At 41.8% G+C, this 21,926-nt stretch overlaps 1 protein-coding gene across 9 annotated transcripts in view; it reads left to right on the forward strand.

Annotated features, from left to right (window-relative positions):
- Positions 1-21,926, forward strand: part of CCDC87 (coiled-coil domain containing 87) — a 54,091-nt gene that overhangs the window by 25,102 nt on the left and 7,063 nt on the right. For all 9 annotated transcript variants that reach the window (XM_075600697.1, XM_075600698.1, XM_075600705.1 and 6 more), the window contains 9 exons: positions 2,590-2,790; positions 5,030-5,146; positions 8,029-8,165; positions 8,766-8,880; positions 11,784-11,893; positions 15,621-15,736; positions 16,719-16,762; positions 19,343-19,489; positions 21,599-21,713. In XM_075600697.1, the coding sequence (XP_075456812.1) occupies positions 2,590-2,790; positions 5,030-5,146; positions 8,029-8,165; positions 8,766-8,880; positions 11,784-11,893; positions 15,621-15,736; positions 16,719-16,762; positions 19,343-19,489; positions 21,599-21,713 (1,102 nt within the window). The remainder of the gene's footprint in view (positions 1-2,589; positions 2,791-5,029; positions 5,147-8,028; positions 8,166-8,765; positions 8,881-11,783; positions 11,894-15,620; positions 15,737-16,718; positions 16,763-19,342; positions 19,490-21,598; positions 21,714-21,926) is intronic.

Raw genomic sequence — 21,926 nt, forward strand, 5'->3', positions numbered from 1 at the left:
TATGTACTTCAATGTGCGTGTTTCGGATTCAGATAGAAAATACCGATCAATATATAGAATTATTCCTCATTTTGATGCTGTAGTTCATCAGTTCATCCCAACATTATTTTGTCATCTTGGTTACTCCATAAAATATGTTGCCAATCAAGAGCCTGTGATCTATCTGTTATATATCCCACTCAAGGCTTTTTGGATTGAATGTATTCATTGAGAAAGGAAATGCTACTGTTCTGTCATTACTGAATGATATCCAAATAATGAACCCCTGCAGAAATAACGTCGAACATTACGGATGAGTCAACTTTGAAACAAGTTACAATGCTGAAGTGTGTATACACATCACTAATAAGATGCAGGCTTGATTCTGCATCCTTTCTGATTAACTATAATTGTAAACCAGGCAGGAAGGAATATTTGTCATTACATTGACTTTCTGATGCACATAGAATATAGATCAGTGTGTTGGTCCGTCTTCATTGGAAAAATATAACTGAGGGAAATAAAAATAGCAAGTTAGGGAATATGATACCGTTTCTTGGAACAGAAAATACAGTGTACAGTACTATGAACCTCAGAGTTGTTTGTAGAGGCTTTTATGATCAACTGCTCTGGATAAACATAAATGAAAAGGATTGTGCAATAATCTGAGATAAAATATTGTTTTAGTTACAACTGCTATTTTCCTGTTCTTTCATTTTTTTAAAAGGTGCACATGGGTTTTTTCAGTGAAGGAGCCCCACATATAGGACAGCCTTGTTGTTGCGTGGGCCTGTCGGGTGTATGGGCCGGATACATGTTTTCAGTGATGGAGCCCCACATATAGGACAGCCTTGTTGTTGGTGAGGCCTGTCGGGTGTATGGGCCGGATACATGTTTTCAGTGATGGAGCCCCACATATAGGGCAGCCTTGTTGTTGGTGAGGCCTGTCGGGTGTATGGGCCGGATACATGTTTTCAGTGATGGAGCCCCACATATAGGACAGCCTTGTTGTTGCGTGGGCCTGTCGGGTGTATGGGCCGGATACATGTTTTCAGTGAAGGAGCCCGACATATAGGGCAGCCTTGTTGTTGGTGAGGCCTGTCGGGTGTATGGGCCGGATACATGTTTTCAGTGAAGGAGCCCGACATATAGGGCAGCCTTGTTGTTGCGTAGGCCTGTCGGGTGTATGGGCCGGATACATGTTTTCAGTGAAGGAGCCCGACATATAGGGCAGCCTTGTTGTTGCGTAGGCCTGTCGGGTGTATGGGCCGGATACATGTTTTCAGTGAAGGAGCCCCACATATAGGGCAGCCTTGTTGTTGGTGAGGCCTGTCGGGTGTATGGGCCGGATACATGTTTTCAGTGAAGGAGCCCCACATATAGGGCAGCCTTGTTGTTGCGTGGGCCTGTCGGGTTTAGGGGCCGGATACATGTTTTCAGTGATGGAGCCCCACATATAGGACAGCCTTGTTGTTGCGTGGGCCTGTCGGGTGTATGGGCCGGATACATGTTTTCAGTGAAGGAGCCCCACATATAGGACAGCCTTGTTGTTGCGTGGGCCTGTCGGGTGTATGGGCCGGATACATGTTTTCAGTGAAGGAGCCCCACATATAGGGCAGCCTTGTTGTTGGTGAGGCCTGTCGGGTGTATGGGCCGGATACATGTTTTCAGTGATGGAGTCCCACATATAGGACAGCCTTGTTGTTGGTGAGGCCTGTCGGGTGTATGGGCCGGATACATGTTTTCAGTGATGGAGCCCCACATATAGGGCAGCCTTGTTGTTGCGTGGGCCTGTCTGGTGTATGGGCCGGATACATGTTTTCAGTGATGGAGCCCCACATATAGGGCAGCCTTGTTGTTGGTGAGGCCTGTCGGGTGTATGAGCCGGATACATGTTTTCAGTGATGGAGCCCCACATATAGGGCAGCCTTGTTGTTGCGTGGGCCTGTCGGGTGTATGGGCCGGATACATGTTTTCAGTGATGGAGCCCCACATATAGGGCAGCCTTGTTGTTGGTGAGGCCTGTCGGGTTTAGGGGCCGGATACATGTTTTCAGTGGTTAATCACCTGGCAGTGTGCTTGAGCACGGGTGGTCAACGCCAGTCCTCAAGGGCCACCAACAGGTCAGGTTTTCAGGATATCCCTGCTTCAGCAGAGGCTTCGAAGACTGAGCCACTGATTGTGCCACCTGTGCTGAAGCAGGGATATCCTGAAAACCTCTTGGTGGCCATTGAGGACTGGAGTTGGCCGTCCCTGTGCTAAAGGGTTCCCGATGAGTGATTTTTCTTATTGGATTTTCTTGTTGTAAAATACTTATAGGAGTAGTTTTTATCGGGAAACACGTGCTGCAAACAAATAAAATGACTCAATTTCATCATTTTGGAGAAGAACTGCTATATTGGTTTATACAGTTGTCACCTCTTTTGTTTTTGTCTCATGGGTTTTAAAGCATGGCTCAATTTGACTTTGGAAAATGAATGCGTTTATCTTGTTTATGAATGCAAAAGTCATCACAGTGGTTTGTCACTAATTTGTTCATATTCATTAGTAATGTGGTATCCGGTGTCATAAGCTGTCCCAGCTTCACGAGATATGTGTCTTTATTTTCAGGACTCAAATGACATGCATGGGCCATTGAAAGAAACACAGACCATAGAAACATGTCTTCACCCGCAGGCGTATTCCATTGATCTCAGGATCCCCAACAAACCATTAGTGAGGAGCGCTGATGTTCGGACATCTGACAGGATTTTCACAGATCTTATGCAAATTTCAAAATATCCCCCCTTATACAACGATTTCTCATCAGAAGTAAGAATTATATGTATAGCAGATTACCATATTCATCGCATTTGCTGCCAGACCGGCCAGCAGTATACTGCAATACGCCTGGCAGTGAAAGGGGTAAATAGCTGTTTTTAGGCAATGCATTAATTTGGGGCTTAGTCCTAATAATAACAAACTTGTGAATGTGGCTGCAAATGCCCCACGGAAGCGCCCTGCTCTCAGTAGATCAGTGGTCCCCTATGCTTTCTCCACTCTCCACATGTGGTGACTAGGACACTTTTTGTTGTGGCGAATGCATTCACACCTAACGCATCAGAAATAATAATTCTTCAAATTCGTTACACGGGCTCCAGATGATTAGCACGCTCATCGATGTGGCTGGGGCAACGCTATTGGCACTGACACAAGTTGCGACACGATCAGTTGTTAGCGGCTACGAGCAACAAGTCGTGTTGCCGCACTTGTGCCTGTGATTATTACATCAGCTCACATTTTCGTGCAAATTCAAAGGCCAGAAGGTATTTATTTTCCTAACTACTTCCTTCAATTCATACATAGATAATCATTATTTGCTTGGCAATGTTACATAATATAACTTTTATATTTAAGTAATAATCCCCAAAGAACAGGGCATTATTGGTCAATAATGCCCTGGCTGGAAGAGTTGAAGGCCCGAGGCAAAGCCGAGGGACTTGAACACAGCAAGGGCATTATTAGCCAGTAATGCCCTGTTCTGAGGGGATTATTACTATTATAGGCTAAATTTAGGCTTTTTTCATAAATAAGAAACTTTTGTATAGTTTTATAGGTTTTTTTATTAAAATAAAATGGTAAATACATAAAAAGCACCTCTATATACAATGACACTGCAGCTATCTATATCCACACACTGCCGCCCCCTCTGTGTACAGACACACACAAACACACAACAGCTTCACACACACACGCACACACACACGCACACACTGCAGCTCTACACACACACACAGTGCAGCTCTACACACACACAAACAGTGCATCGCTACACACACACACACACACACACACACACACTGCAGCTCTACACACACACACACAATATAGACAGAAACTGCAGCTACAAACAAACTCTGCAGACAGACACTTGCGTTGCAGCTACAAATACACTCTCTCTCCTCTCCCTGTGTCTGGTGTGGAGCTCTGTGCACGGCAGGAGTGTAGTCACTGCCTGTCTGCAGCCTCCTGACCAATCCCCTGTCCTGTCTCAGAGCTGGTCTGACAAAGGAAAAGGTGATTGGCTAGAAATAAAAACTTGGCATGCTGCCAAAAATTCCGGTCATTACTGATTGGATAATGCCTGGAATTTTAACCAATTAGAGAGCAGGGATTTCAATAATGCCCGGAATTTTACTGCTTTAGCCTGTAATATTTAATAAAGTTTTGCATTTTATAATGTGTTGAATATGGAAAGACAACCACTAGTGTGAGGAGCTTTGAATTCCTATTGGACGCCGCTGCTGTAGACAGAACTAGAATGGTTTCCACCAGCTGCAGTTTCAGGTAATACCTGAGTGTGGCGATGTTGGTGCATAGAACATTCAGTAGAGGAGAACATCCCCAGATTCTGTTTATCATTAAATGACACATGATATCACAAATGTAAAGTGCTACAGTATATAAAATGCATACAATTATCCTATGCATATATCCTCTCATACAGGCTATACTGAACTGTTTGTGACATGCTTAATGATATTACACACAAGGGATACATTATGAATTGGAGACTCATGATTTTATATTTCAAAACTTTTTCAGAATGATCCACAGAGATTACTTGATACAGTATGTTTTCCTTTCAGTCAATTAAGCATGAGGCAACTGGTTCATGTCAGGCAAATAATTAGTTGGGTTGACCTATATGCTCCCAACCTGTTAAGAGGGCAATGCCATTGAGTGGATTGGCCCAGGGATAATTTCACTGAATAAATAACTTTTTTAACTTTGTTTATCTTATAAATATGTAACAATGTATTCTATCACCGGCATAATAAGCATTGCAATTTTTCAGGTTTCATATATGGACCATATTATATGGACTGTGTTATTCTACATTATACAATACCATGTACAATATGCAAAGCAAGAGGGGATAAGAAAGAAGCCTAATTAGACACCGTTGTAACAAATAATGGAATTAAAGACCGTATATTCATTGTTGTTCATGGTTACATTATCTAATTATATAGCAATATACATTTTAAAGTTTTTGTTACTGTTTCAGATTGAATTTGATACTGTGAAAAGATTGGATAGAAATATTTTTGTTGGACATGATCTGAAAGAAGTTTGTACAGAACTCGTTAAGAATCTTTCCAATGATCACCTAAAGTTTGAGCAGGTACATCCTTTTACATTATCACTAGCGGTGCCAGGTTTTTAATAGTAACCAATTCATGTGCATTTAAATTTACTTAACTTAAGTTGGAGTAGGATATTTTGTCCAAACATCTTAACCAGGCTCTAGACCCAAGGAGAGGTTAACCCCAACCCCATCTTAATTAGAGAGCATATGTGTCCATGTCAATATTGGAGATACCCAACTCCTCCTAAAGCATCATAGGCCAACTGGACTAAATGAAGTGTAAATGAGTATTATATAATGAATAACATATACACATCCAACACGACATTGCTAAGTGTTCTAGTTGCTTATCAACCACACAAGTTATGATCTGTATATAAAAAAGAACTTGAATAGGTTTGTCAACTCTTACTCGAGGTGAGCTCCACTACTTTAAGAGAGACTACGTCATCCCCCAAATCAGCTGCCTCAAAATGTTAATTGCTCATCCGAAGCCCCAAATCTCACCTATTTGAGGCCCTTGGACTGTGACAGCCATACATGGAACTGAAATAAGATATCTCTGCCAGCCCAAGATGGCAGCACATGTGTGCACCGTACCCACCTTATCACTCTTCTCAGCAGATCTAGACCAAAACATTACAAGGTTCTCACAAACCCGTCAAGGTTCCAAAATAACATTATAATGTTTTTACAACAAAGCTGACATTTTCACATACATTATTCAAAACAATCCAAGGTTACCATTCCAACAGAACATATTATTTCATAACAAATAGGAACACAATAATATTTTGTACCTTTTTGAATCTCGTTTCAGAACATCTATACATAGTTCTCAATACAAGTATATTAACCTTTGTCACAATGCTACAAACATCACTTTTTATTCTATTATTCTATGATCAGACATGAGCTATCAGAAAAAATACCAAATAAAGACGAAACAATGGCAAATAAAAAGAAAATAACCTTTCTGTAACACACCAAATTTACAATGCATGTTAAAATCAAATCTATGTCACTTACATTGATTTCCATAGTGACACTATTTAAAGAAATACTGTTTTATAGAGTCATTTTCCAGTTGCCCTAGTTATTTAGGAGACTCCAGTGCGAATTGGTGCAGAATTAGAGTTCTTCTAGCCCAGTGTTCTTCAACCAGGGTTCCCCAGGCATCCCTAAAGGGTTCCTTGCAATTTTCAGGTCATTTGAAAATTGCACCAAATACAGAAGACTGTACAATGCATCTGATCTCAGGCACGCTATTATAGAGGGATTGGATTCCTAACAATGCATCTGATCTCAGACGCGCTATTAGAGAGGGTTGGGGTTCTGCAGAATTTCACAATATAATTGTAGGATTCCTTAACCACAAAATGGTTGGATACCACTAGTCTACTGTCGCCCCTTCCTCCTTCTGAACCGCAGTGTCAAATGACGCAGCGGACGTCACCGTGACGCCATAGTAAAGCGGCATTGCCTTGCCATGGTAACGAGACGCCATGTGACATTACGCTTGTGACGTCCGTGGCGTCATTTGACGCCGCTATTCAGAAGGGGGGCGGCTGGTAAGGAGGCGGTCACAACACCTAAGTGACTTCCCGTCAGGCTAGGCCTAAGTGCGCGGCATATGTATATGGGTGTGGACATCTTTGCCGGCCCAAAATGTTTACGCCCTAGGTCTTGGTCTAATGGGAAATCCGCCACTTTCAGTCACATTCATGTGATGTTACGTTGCTTGACTCATTCATTATTTTTTTTTTCTTGCTCATTCAATTTGTTGTTGTGTCTGTGTTTCAGAGGCATATGTGCCGTAGTAAAATACATTTCCATTCAAGCTCAAGATGGGTCTTATAACCTATTCATTCACATTGACTCATTACACCAGTTTGTCAAACAAGTCAACGGCTGTGTGTGAGTAGGGTTACTGGCTATGCACGTCTTTAACCCAGGCTGTGCTGAAAATCTGCGTAATGCAGCAGGCATAAGCTTATGTCCATGTTGAAATGGATTTGAAGCAAAAGGTGACAGTGTGCTCATTTGCATGCCATTTCCCAGAATCCCCGGCTGCAGTGGAAGCACTCTTTGCTAAGAGATAATGGGGAAAGTCAGGGCCGCAGACCTGTCTTGAGATGTGAATGTGCTCACAAGTGATATTTGCATTTGCTGTATGCTGTTTTGTGGAGGGTTTTTGTTACTTTTCTTCCCACCATAACTTGTGTGGTCCAAACAAGTCAGAATTTGGGAGAAAATGTCATTGTCAATTGAAATGACTTGATAGTTCTAGACTAGAAGTGCCTTAACCCATACACTAACTGCACAGCCATACTATTACACATCTCCTTATCAAGTCTGAGAGAAATTGCTATTCTATGTGCTTTTAAGTACATGGTTAGTACCACGTTTTGAGAGGAGTGAAGTAGGGGTACATGGCTGAGTGTGAATATAATTGATAAAGTGTGATTTTATCTAATCTAATTTATATATATATTCATGTTACAATTTAGCAACGGTTGAACTTAAGGGACATACAGCTCAACTCCGTTATAACACGATCTGTTACAACGTGAATCCGCTTATAACACGATGCAAGCGTGGCTCCCAATTTTCGTATTTATGAATACTTTACAACGCGATTATTGGTATCTTAAATACTTTATTGTACAATGCATACAATTATACATTATTTCTAATGCGATCCACTTATAACGCGATGTGATTCTTTGGACCCCAAGCACAGCGTTATAACGGGGTTGAGCTGTATGAGTTTTTTTCACCCTAAACTATAATACTATGTTGCTTACACAGTGTGAGCATGTTGTGCGTGGATAATTTCAAACCGTTAATTGTACTCCTTGAAAGCGTTGCCGAAAAATATTGCGTGAAAAAATAACAGTCTGCTCATAATTTTCAAGGATGTAGTCCATGAGCCTTATGCTAGAAACGTGGATTTCTCTAAATGTGTATCTTCATCAACATTGACCAGGAGAAAAAATCAACGCGTGATTAACAAAGACCTGAATTGTCTTGCCTCAAGCGTCAAGTATGACAGGTACAAATTGCAGTGTGTTTATTACAGGGAATAATAATTTTAGCCATATTTAATAAGCAGATGGGCTGCATTGTGACTTATTGTTTAGCACTGCCTAGGAAACATTACTATGCACCATTTCTCATTGCAACCATTCATGTACAAGTCATGTCAATGGTGTGATCAGTAAAGAAATATAAAGTGAAAACTAAATTGCTTGATGACGTCCCTATTTAGTTGTTAGAGCAATGCTTACGTGCCCACTTTTACACCAGGACAGTACCTCACAAAACATCAGAAAGTTCGCATTTATTGTAAAATGACTGTAAATGTATTTGACAGTTGCTTGGATTTAATGACCTTAAAAAATAAAAACCTTAATTTTTGGTGGAAACAAAAAAAATATAAATCCATATAAATTGTAACCAAAGCCAACAAAACATGTTGATATCGGGATACCGTTCCGTTGTACATATATAGGCTTTTCTGTCACTAAAAAAATAATGAAACTTATATGTTCGAGTTTAACGTGTTGAAGTAGGCAAGAAAGGTCAACGAAAGGCCAATAAGGTGTGTGTTATTTAATATATCATACTCTCCTCTTTCCTTTTGTATTTTAAGTGTAGAACAAGCCATCGTTTATGACGAGTACACTACAAGAGTGCGTAACGCTTGGCTGGTTTGGTGGAAGTCGGCAATTACCACAGAAGATTACATGAAATATGTGTCCACACAGGTACGGCATTTCTATATATATATATATATATATATATTTTTTTTTAATTGCAGCTTAAATATATTAGATTCTCTTTTCCTCTGTAAATGAATTCTCATATATTATAGGAAGATTGTCCTCAAAGCCTCCGTAAGGCACCTCCAGCACTAGAAGACAACATACAGCCCTGTTCAAGTGAATCAACCATTACGGGCCATGTTTGGTAAGCGGTGTTACCCCGTAAGACACGTTCCGTGCCGGAAGACACCTTTCAGCCCATTCACTTGAAAGAGTTGCAAAGTGCCATATTTACTAAGCCGTGCTGGGAGGGTGTCTTACAGAGCAGCGCTGCTTAGTCAATGTGGCTCACTGTGAGCTGCAGCTCACCCGCTCTTATCTTCACCCCGTCTTTATCCTCACCCCCCCCCTTTATCCTCACCCCCCCCCCTTTATCCTCACGCCCCCCCCTTTATCCTCACGCCCCCCCCCCCTTATCCTCACCCCCCTTTATCCTTGCTAATAGGTCAGCAGTTTGTGTTGGACTATGCTGTCTTCTGAAGAATGTATTTTATTACCTACTGTAGCTACAATGATTATGTTTTATGCTCTAAGCTTGTAATATATCAAAAGCGAATATTTTGGAGGCAATAGTTAAAACAGAAAAGAATCAAGAAGCATGTAACTTTACAATCAAAGTTAAAAATCAAAACGCACACTAGGTTTTAACCAATGTTAATTTGTATGTATGTGTGTGTTTATATGTATGTATGTATGTATATATGTATGTGTGTATGTGTATATATATATATACAATGTTCGCATCAACGGCTTTTTTGGTATTGTTTGGTATTTTGGTATATATATATTGTAAAATGTACACACACATTCATACATATACACACAGCACAATACCAAAAAAGCCGTTGATGCGAACATTGTTCTTTCTTTGTGGTTTCCCAAAATATGTTGTGTGTGTTTCTGTTTCCTTTATGTAGCACCCTTGCTATATTTCCCCTTCCCTGCATGTCAGCCCTGGTAGCTGCAGGCAGTAGGGCTGCCAACAGAAATTATGGAAACAAATGAAAGAAGCAGCCCCCCCCCCCCAACCCATAGCGCACCTACCACGTAAAATTTGTTTTAGCGTGCAACTTTTACTTAACCCCCCAATTCATATAAAAATACACCCCACCTCCCAATACATATAAAAATACACCCCACCCCCCCAATACATATACAAATACACCCCAACCCCCCATTACATATACAAATACCCACTCCCCCCAATACATATACAAACATACCCCACTCTTCCCGAATACATATACAAATATATCCCACTCCCCCCAATACATCTAAAAATATACCCTACTCCCTCCATACATTTAAAAATATACCCTACTCCCCCATACATCTAAAAAATACCCCAACACCACCCCCCAATACATATTAAAAAAACAACCCCCAATACATATAAAAATGACCCCAACACCCCCCAATACATATATAAAATACACCCCCAATACATATAAAAATCAGGCTTACCTTGGGGGGGTGATTTCAGGTCAGACCGGTGGCTGCAGGGGTGGAGGGGCAGTGTGCCGTGGCTGCAGGGGGGGCAGTGTGCCGGTGGCTGCAGGGGGGGAGGGGCAGTGTGCCGGTGGCTGCAGGGGGGGCAGTGTGCCGGTGGCTGCAGGGGGGGGCAGTGTGCCGGTGGCTGCAGGGGGACAGTGTGCCGGTGGCTGCAGGGGGGGGAGGGGCAGTGTGCCGGTGGCTGCAGGGGGGGGGGCAGTGGCGCGCTGGTGGCTGCAGGGGGGGAGGGGCAGTGTGCCGTGGCTGCAGGGGGGGCAGTGTGCCAGTGGCTGCAGGGGGGGGCAGTGGTGCGCTGGTGGCTGCAGGGGGGGGAGGAGGCCGTGTGCCGGTGGCTGCAAGGGGAGGGGCGGTGTACCGGTGGCTGCTGGGGGGTGGGGGTGGCATTGCTGCGTGGGGGGGGGTGGAGGTGCTGCGGGAGGGGCTGGCGGTGCTATGGGGCCCGGTGGCTGCGGGCGGTGGGGGGGGCATGGTGGCAGGGGCCCGGTGGCTGCCGGTGCTGCGGGGGAAGGGAGGGAGGGGCTGGCGGTGCTGCGGGGGTGGTGGCTATGCGGAGGGGGGGTGTGATTTTGGTCATGAGCCCGGCAGCAGGTCACAGTAGCCTAGTCCAGCTGACTTCCGGCGCTGCCGTCAGAGAGACCCGGCATGCCGGGTGAAGCATTTTAAAAAATATATATATATAAATTAACTGGCCCGGCTGCACAGGGAGGCCGGGCCCCCCGACCCACGGGGCCCAGGACGCCAGCACCAGCAGCCCACCCCCCTCCCCCCCTTGTTGGCAGCCCTGGCAGGCAGTGCCAGGGTTAAACAGCCCTCACAAGGCTAGGCATGTGAGGAAGTAGAAGTGGCTACTATTTAGTATCTATATTTTCCCTTTTAGGCACATGCTGGGCCCTGAGACTTCTGCACTATGCCAGAAGGTGACATGCTCAGTAATGTGAGCAAATGGCAACAGGTACTTCTGCCCAGATACTGGGGGCAGACTGTTGGCCACACCCTTGTTGTAAAAGGTGGGGACCCATCCTTTTATCCCCAGACCCCAATTACCATCAGGAGGATCCTGTAAAATCCAGGAGGACTCCAAGGGAGGTCTCCAGGCTAGTCTGGCATGTAAGCAGCCATACTACATGTTATTGTTTTCTCAGTTTAAGGCACGTTCCCAGAGTTAGAGGGGACCGCAGGAATCTGGACATTGGGCAGTGTGAACTATTAGCAAATGTGGTTCCTCTAATCTAGCCTACTAGAGAGAGGATCTATGTCCGGAGTGTCGGGGTTAAATCCCTATTGACAGAGACCATATGTACTCGCCGCCAAACATGACTCTCCCCTTTTTTCAGGACCTAGACTACTTGAAGGTGGTATATCACTTATATGACAGCGATTTTGAAGACGAGGAGCTTGCTAACCTTGTACGTTTCAAGGAGCAGGACCAGGAGCAGAAGAAAAGGTCTGTATTTGACACCCACCTCCTAGCCTGTGCTGAGAAACCAGAATACAGGATTGACTCTGTACATGTTCTTGAATAGGATTACCCTCACCAGTAACCCTTAGCTGCGCTGCTATTTTAAGGAGGCTTTGTATCAAAGGGGTAGATCCTCAGGTTGCTAATTTTTTTTACGTTATCTCATTTAATGTAACCATATCCATAACGCAAACGCCGAAAGCTGCTCAACGCTACGTTGTTCAGCCATTTTCCTTACCTTTTAACGGACCTTAGGCTTCCTCATATGTAAATCATATGGTGCTGAGCACTTTACCTGCCAACGGAGACCCTCAGACCTCTTGTTACTGTTAACATTATGCTAATAACGCAATGATATTTAGCACCTGCTGAAAGCTGCACTTACATCAAAACCCCGAGGAGCATTGCGTTATTTCTCCAAATAGCCTACATGGGTAAAGGGAAGGTCTTAAGTGGTACCCATATTAATGGACCGAGTGTAGGATTTAACCCTTTCATAATCTTTTATACCATCAGATACATAGTGGAACATATAAATGGCTGAAACACAGCAACAAATGAATATGAATTAATTTTTTTAAGGGATTAACTATAATATGTTGTTTAATGATAAAAATGAATGTTAGATATGTTTATTTGGCCTACTACTGTATATAATTTATGGTATCAAGTTTCAGTTTACCAGAATGAGTCTACATATGAGAAAATGATTTTCAAGGAGACAGAAGTAACCTACATAATAGTTAATTACAGGAGGACCCCGGGCATGCGGCAGGTCTGTTCTAAGGGCCCACCGCAAAGCGAAAATCGCCGGAAAGCAGAACCGGCGATTTTTGGTGTGTGCGCATGCGCAGACCTGAAATTCCCCCTTCTGCACATGCGTGACCTCCGTCGTGCGCATGCGCAACCTCGGCATCCCCCCTGGTTCTGAGCATGTGTGACCTCGGACTTCCCCATTTTGCGTATGCACAGACATGGCGACCCCCTTCTCGGTATCGCCATATCGCCATATCGGCGGATCGCTGAGAAGCAGGGCCCTGCTGTACACACAGATCAGGCACTGTGTTTAAAAAGAAAAAGGAAAATACATATAATATTCAACAAACATAACTATATACATTAGACAACGAAAAACATATATAAACATATTTACAACGTTTGGCGGGTGTGGTTGGGAAAGAGGTGTCGAAGCTCTCCTGCATTGCCCAGGTCAGGACACTAACAGATCCCGTCAACTGGGCAATGGGGCGCGAGATTCTCTGCGGGGGCGCAGGGTCTACAGAGGCCCCGCTCGCTTCCCAAAGGCATTTAAATGAAATGCCGGGGAAGCGGCAAAGGACTCTGTAACTCTCTTATCTTGGTTCAGAATTCTCCTGGTGACACGCCGCTATGGAAACAAGTTGCCATTTTCATTGAATGTCACGTTGCCGACCTCATGATGTCAGAGCCAAGGTAAGGAGGGGGGGCGCGAGGAGAGGGGGACAGCCGTCAGGGGTGTGCAAGGGAAAAAGATTGCTAACCTTCCCTAATAACGTTCTTTCCCAATGCACAAGGCTAGGGTAATCCCCCTCCATCCAGGTAACGTTACTTTGGTCCTTTGGTCCTTTGGTCCTTTGGTCCTTACTTTTGCATATCATTAGCCTTGAGGATACCCGTCAAGAAGGAAAATAAGGTCCGTTCCCTAATTAGGTTGGGTAACGTTATTTTCCCTTATTTAGTGCACTTCTGAGGATCTACCCCAAAGTTCCCAACTGCAAACTTGGTACAAAAATACCACCATATTTCTAAAGAAAACATCTCACATAAAGCCAGGGTTTTTGTTTTATTTGAATTAAGTAGAAATAGCCGTGTTAGTCCAGTTGCGATAGTGCAGAGTAAATGAGTACTTCAGTATTAGGTGATATCTTTTTATTTGGACTAACAGTAGATATTAAAAGACAAGTTTTCCAGAGTTTTCCTCTCTTCCTCAGGTCAGTAATACTGATTTACAAAAAATGACATGCTTTTAAACACAGATGTAAAAAAAAAAAAAAAAAACAGATGTTTTATTTTATAAATTTAGTATTATTGTATATTGTTTGACCCAGTTTTATTGCTGAAATACTTTTTCACACAGCCCCCTAAACTGCAAAATATCCTGAAGGGTCTCTTCTGCGTCATGCTATACACTGGTTATGGATGCTATACACTGGTTATGGATGCTATACACTGGTTATGGATGCTATACACTGGTTATGGATGCTATACACTGGTTATGGATGCTATACACTGGTTATGGATGCTATACACTGGTTATGGATGCTATACACGGGTTATGGGTGCTATACACGGGTTATAGGTGCTATACACGGGTTATAGGTGCTATACACGGATTATGGATGCTATACACGGATTATAGATGCCATACACGGGTTATAGGTGCTATACATGGGTTAGGATGCTATACACGGGTTATGGAGGCTATACACGGATTATGGATGCTATGTACGGGTTATGGATGCTGTACACGGATTATGGATGCTATACACGGATTATGGATGCTATTCACGGGTTATAGGTGCTATACACGGGTTTTAGGTGCTATACACGGATTATGGATGCTATACACGGATTATAGATGCCATACACGGGTTATAGGTGCTATACATGGGTTAGGATGCTATACACGGGTTATGGAGGCTATACACGGATTATGGATTATTATGGATTATTACATGTACAATATACTACAGATTTATAGTTTTAGAAAATCTTGCTTGTAACTGTATTTTGCAGTCATTTGCAAAGGCAATATTTATTAATGAACCATAAAGCTTCAAGTTGCCAGAAATATACTGAACTGGGAAACGCATAATTAGAAAGACATGGTCAGCATAAAAAAATAGATTGTAGATGAAGTAGGATCAAACATTGCTGTATATTTCAGCAACTGTAGCGTACTCCACCAAAGCAACTGTGGCATACTCCACCAAAGCAACTGTGGCATACTCCACCAAAGCAACTGTGGCATACTCCACCAAAGCAACTGTGGCATACGCCACCAAAGCAACTGTGGCATACTCCACCAAAGCAACTGTGGCATACTCCACCAAAGCAACTGTGGCATACTCCACCAAAGCAACTGTGGCATACTCCACCAAAGCAACTGCACCCACTACTGCAATCCCAACTATCTATAGTGCTTTGCTATTGTCAGTGAATACAGAAGGATCTATGTGAATGACACTTGAGGGCTATAGGAAACCATATATTGATTCATTCTTTATTAGTGGTCACTGTTCCACTTTGAACTTTACCAAATCAGGGATTATTGACTACAGAGATTTCGATTCTAGCTGTTTGGCTTTCAAAGGCAAATTGATGTATCCTGCCAATGGTAGTATTATTTATACCATTGTGTCTTTACTAATCAGATGGGAAAATTTTAACAGCAGCGGCTGAAAGGCTTAGTAAAATCTTTTACATCCACAGGGTTGTGTTTGTACAGAACATTTGTACTTTCTGCAAATTGTTCATTAAAACCTCCAATGGAACGAAGGAAAGCTTTTAGATTGCACGGTCTTTACTGTTTTCTGTTCTGTATTTTCCCTTGCCAAATGAATTTGCCAGATTCAGCGGGTGGTTTATAATAGAGCTGTATTTATTTATTTGTAAAAACATTATTGTGCGCTAGGTGCAAATAATGACACTTTTGAATGTATTATTTTCATAGAGAACGGGATAAAAGGATTGCTGATTTTAGAGCCAAGAAGCAAGATTTTGTACCTGGCATGTGGAATATTAACAGCGTCATGCTCGGAGGTCTTGGAACAGATCCTATCTTGCAGGGTAATATTTCATATCATTTCTACCCACAGTTCATTAGCCTCCTGTGCTCTACTTAGTATAGATCGTGTTACAGTGCAGTCCCTGCAAAGACAAAAAATTAACCAGTGACTGTGTTTAGGGGATAAAATCTGGAGGAATGACAAAAAATTCAGTAAGGTCTATAGATAACATATTAAAGCTGCAGACAAGCAATAACCTACATGTTTTTGTTTAATAAATAATTTCTGTACTATGAGAAAATACTTGTTGCTTTTTTTTTAAATCAACTCAGAATTACATTTTTAATGTATTATAATGTAACAAGCATTTGTGTCTCTATAGCAACCATTTACAAAGTCACGCCCCCTTCCTCTTCTGTAACATGCTCTGCCAGACCCCTTTTTGAGCCCTGCCCTCTCTCTAGCAGTGCACCAATTGTATCTAGTGACTGCCTGGTCACATGAACTTCCCCACAGAACTTTGCATCTTTGGTCCTCTTCTGCTGCACTGACAGCCATTTAGTGAACCCCCGAGCCGAATCTTTGCCGATCGATCGGCAACTTGGCTAATTACTTATCATTGTGTGGTTTGTATTGATGCACATATTAAAAGGAAAAAGAAATAATAAAATAAAAAATGGCAGCTTGGACTGCTGCTTTAACATGTGGGTATAATTTCCTCTGACTCCTCTTTTGTGTGTTGAACAGGAACTAAGGCAAATTCATCCTGTTCATTAATTGTCTTTATTGGGCCTCCAGCTTGGAGTCAGTAGGTGAAGGTTGGGGAGAAACACTTACTGACAAGCTCTCCACACCATTAAAAAGAAAACCTCACTTAATCTCTCTAGATAAAAAAAAATTAAAAAAACACAGGCAAATGTTTGCTTTATCTAGGATTAAATCTGTTTACAGCAGGAGTCCATGCTGACTGGAAAAATAACAATAATATTTTTTTTATTAACTGAACTGGATAACAATTTATTTATTTATTTTTGTATTTTCAGATGAGGAACATGAAAGAGAGGATAAAACGGAAACCTCATCACGGGTATTTTTAATGTTCGATAACCATGTAAAGTTACATAAACCAACAAAAATCTGAGTAGTAGTGCAGTAGAATATATATATATATATATATATATATATATATATATATATATATATATATATATATATATATATATATATATATATATGCTTTGCTGTGGAGGGTTTTTGTCACTTTTTTTACTCACCATAACTTAACTAAGTATGGTAAACCCTATCCTCATTGCTTCATTGCATAGCCAGTTAACCAATCCCACACTGATGAGACCCATTAAGGTCAAAACGCCTGTCTGTGGGTGGGTTTTCTGGCTATGCATCTTAACCCTGGCTGTGCTCAAAGCTGTGACCATGCAGCAAGCTTAAGCTTATAGGGGAACCATGTTAAAAATGGGTTTGAAGCAAAAAGTTGCACTGTGTGCTCATTTGCATGTCATTTCCCAGAATCCCTTGCTGCAGTGGAAGTGCTGTTTGCTGGGTGATAATGGTGAAAGGCGGGGTTGCAGACCTGCTTAAGACATGCAAATGAGCATACAGTTATATTTCCATTTGCTATATGCTTTGCTGTGGAGGTTTTTTTCACTTTTTTTACTCACCATAACTTAACTAAGTATACATACATACATACATACATACATACATACATACATACATACATACATACATACACACATACATACACATACACATACATACACATACAGTCATGTGAAAAAGAAAGTACACCCTCTTTGAATTCTATGGTTTTACATATCAGGACATAATAACAATCATCTGTTCCTTAGCAGGTCTTAAAATTAGGTAAATACAGCCTCAGATGAACAACAACACATGACATATTACACCGTGTAGGATCCCCACAGATCTACACTACAATACGGTTTCATACTGCCACTAAAAAAGAGGAATGCATTGCAGAGTCAGCACTGAAGAGGTTAAGCCAAGAAATGATGCCAATACAGATGTGATGCAGTCTCTGCTACTTGTGCCTAACAACATTTTTGGAAGGTTTACCTCCCTTTAGTTCATGAATGCTATTTTCCAGGGCTCAGGAGGGATGCCAGTGTAAATATGGTGCATTGATTGATACAAAGGGAGGTATTGATCAAAGTCTTTCTCCTGAACAATTGATGCTCAAAATAGTAGCACATGTACTGTATGAAGGTTGGATATCTTTTTAGATGGGAAATGTATACAGGGATATACCAAATAAGTACACATGGGAAGGATGTTGATCCAGTGATTAATCCGATTGCCAATTCTTGGAGTCAGGAAGGAATTCATTTTTCCCCTTAATGGAGTTTTTTGTTTGCCTTCCTCTGGATCAATAAGTAAGTATAGATATAGGATAAAATATCTGTTGTCTAAATTTAGCATAGGTTGAACTTGATGGACCTACGTATTTTTTCAACCTCATCCACTATGTAACTATGTAACCAAGGTAATGATAATCTTCAAAGGTTAACACTTGGTAACTGATGCCTCTCTACCCTTGTAAATTAAAACTTACAACTAGGAACTTTTCCCAATTTTTTGTAAAACTTTCTAAGTGCGTCGGTCTCCTATATATAACAATTCAACATATTAGTTATGTTGAGTCCACATTAAACTGGGGCAATATTTACTAAGCGGTACAATAAACCAGGGGTACGCAAATTGGTGGCTAGAATTTCTGGTGGGGCAGTTATAGAGGTCCCGCACTGTGACCGTGCAAGACCTCTATAACACACTTACCTTCCTTTCCAGCGACGCACCGTCATGGTAACCCGGCATCAAATGCCGCCGCAGGGTCATGTGACGTCACATAACCCCGGGCATCATTTGACGCCGGGTCCGAGCAAGGGGGGGGGGGCGGTGGGCGAGGGGCCCAGGAGTGCAGGCAGAGGTGCGCACAGGGAAAAATTTACGCACCCCTGCCATAAGCCATCTTGCAGCACTGGAAAACACCGTACAGGCCATTCACTGCAATAGGCTATAAAGGTGTCTACCAGTAGTGGAAGGTATCTAATGGTATAAAACTGACTGGTAAATATTAACCAAGATCTGTAATGCTCACTGCACCTCCTTTATCACTGAAATGCAAAATAGAAGATCAAATTGTCAGGAACTCTAGAAACATTGGTTCCTATGCAGTGTGAGGCTGCCTTCCCATGCTGGACAAAAGATTAAGGTCATTCATGTCACTGGTATTAGAATCTTCTACAGCACAGGGAAGGCATCAACATACTGTATATGCACGTGCTTTGGTGTACTTTTCATCTTTAACTTCTCCTACTGTATATAGTCATAATACTGGCTTACGATAAAATATGATCCCGGTTCATTATATTAATGCTACATTTCATGTTAACGTCTTTGCATTCATAGTTGAAATTAGTGTAAAAGCTGCATTTGTTTAAAATGTTCACGGTGTCATCATTATATCCATACAACCATACAACCATGCAAGCATCATTTTTGTAATAGTCCAAACTCATAGGCTTTTTTTTTTTTTCTTTGCTATATTTTATTAGCCTATAGACAGGTATTTCATAGACAACATTTTTTCTGATTCTTTCATTTTCTTAACATATTTTATGCCTAGACAACAAAATCAGCCATATCTCGTGAACATGAACTTCAACAAGAAAGGATAAATGCAGTATGGAATACACTTCATGTTCCAGAAGGGCTGCGATTAGATATGGCCATCAAGTATAGTTCTAATGAGTACCAAGATCTTCTGCCAGAGGTACAACTCTAAGATTTTAGTCTCTCTTGAAATACAAAACTAATGAGTATCTGCAAGTATCAATCAATGCTCATTGGTGTAAATGTCAACTTCTTATTTTAGTAACTAATGCCAGTGATCCATCTTTTCCTAAATGTTGTCTGGCAGGGAAATACAACTTTCTGTTATTATCATTCTTAAATGATATTAATACATGAGCCATCCATGAATGCAGAGCTGTACAATATAACTATACAGCAGGCACTGTATAACACAGACAGATACAGAAACTATTTCGCTGCAAACATTTGTGGTGACCAACATGGCTTTAAAAAAAAATAATAGTTGTACTCTTTCTGATTTGAAAAATCATCCTCATTTATTAAACATTGCGTCAAAGTTCCTTAAACCTAGTTTTACAAAGATTTAAAGCAACAATCTTCCATAGTCGTTGTTTATTTTTTAAGATTGAAACGTGTGGGTCCTACAGAACAGAACCATACTATTTTAGCTCCGGGGACCACCCAGTTTCCAGGATACTTACCTATCCAGTTTGCTGGTGTGTTCTCTCCCATTCGGGAAATCAAAATATCCACCAAATCAGCTTTAGTCCTGCAACCAGTAGGAAACCTCCGCGTCATCGTGGGGATGATGTTGTGGCTTCTTATTAGATGAGCGCGGTGGTCATCTTTTAATATCCAAGAAGAACCCTGGCAACCTAAATGGATAGCGTGGTTCAGCTACAGAGAACGCCCTGATTCTAATTCAATATGAAGAATGGGGGGGATTGCTGCTTTAAGCAATATGCTGTAAAAAGGAGAAGGTTCAGGGGATTCTATCTTGAACAAGAAAGGGAAATAGTAAGTTTATTTATTTATTTTTTTAAGTAGTGGCACGCCATATCCTTGTAACGTTGCTGACTGCAGGACAGGATACGAACCCGCAGGGCAGAGGTAGGGAATAATACACAGACCTTGGACTGGGATCAGAGGCCTGGGATGCAGGGGTAGTCAGGTACGGTTCCGGGTTCAAGGCAGGCAAAGGGTGGTCGGTTATGGTTCCGGGGTCGAGGCTGGCAAGGGGTAGTCTGGTACAGTTCTGGGGTCGAGGCAGGCAAAGGGTAGTCAGATTCGGTCCCAAGGTCGAGCCAGGCTGCAGGTAAGGAGTAGTCAGATCTGGTTCCGAGGTCGAGGCAGGCAAAGGGTAGTCAGATCCGGTGTCGAGGCAGGCAAGGGGTAGTCAGGTCCGGTTTCAAGATCGAAGCAGGCGGCAGGCAAGGGGTAGTCCGATTCAGTTCCAAGGTCGAGACAGGCGGTAGGCAAAACAAAGGCATGGCAAAGCTCAGACGGGACAAGGTACAAGTACTTTACACAAGCAAAGTTGGATAGCAACTGCCTGCTACTTAAAGGCCAGAGGCAGGTGCTGGCAATGAGGTCCAAAGCGAGGCTTACTTCCTGTCAGGGACTGCCAGGTAGCAAGATGGCCATGGCAGCTTCGGAGAAGATGATGTCACTGTCAGCAGTCATCCTGGATATTCGGACAGATCCCTTATAATCCTCCAGTTAAGTATTTTTGCACATTCACCAATGGTTGTGACGGATAACCTTGATCAGTATGCTAAAATGTGACTCAAAATATGTTTCTGTTTAACAAAATGGAAAATGTAAACTTGAGTTATTATTTCCATAAAGATAAGTGCAGGTTTCAGCAAAATAGATTAATTTGTTTAATCATTAATCTAAATTCTGCAATCTGGAAACCGTTTACTGACACTTGTTTTTTTTTTATTAATAGTCATTATCAACTATACAAGTTCATATCGTAATTTTGTTTCTCCGTTTCTTTCGTCCTTAATTCTATCCCATTCCCTCTCACTCCATCATAATATCCTATGTTGTAAATGAAATTAATACTGACTTATGTATTCTAATTATGGGTTGTCTAATACATACCAATTATATTGACCTGTTATTAAATAGAATATAGATTATATAAAATAGCCTAATATCGACAGAACACACAAATATTTGCCTTTTAAAATCCATACCTATGCTAATCTTGCCTATAATAAGGTATGTGCTTTAATGAATTCAATCTTATAAATAAAACTTACTGCCATTTCTTTATTAGGCAATCGACCTATGGGAAAAGGTGGTGAAACTCATCGAGAAGCGGGAGCAGTTTTTATCAGAACTGGAGATGTTTGAGAAAGTAGCTTCTGATCCCAACAGATTCTTTCAGAAAGGTAAGACCACTGATAATTGGTAGTGATAAAGGCCCAGATTCACTAAAAGGTGCCAAGCTTTAGCATGCCTTAACTCCTGTTCATTTGGAATTGAAGCGTGCTAATGCTTGCCACCCTTCAGTAAATCTGGGCCAAAGAGTTATAGGAGTTAATGGGGAAAATATAATGCATACTTTTATATTGTCGTACAGCATTTTCATGAGAAAAGCTTTA

This window comes from Ascaphus truei, chromosome 5 (assembly GCF_040206685.1).
Source record: "Ascaphus truei isolate aAscTru1 chromosome 5, aAscTru1.hap1, whole genome shotgun sequence".
Lineage (NCBI taxonomy): Eukaryota > Metazoa > Chordata > Amphibia > Anura > Ascaphidae > Ascaphus > Ascaphus truei.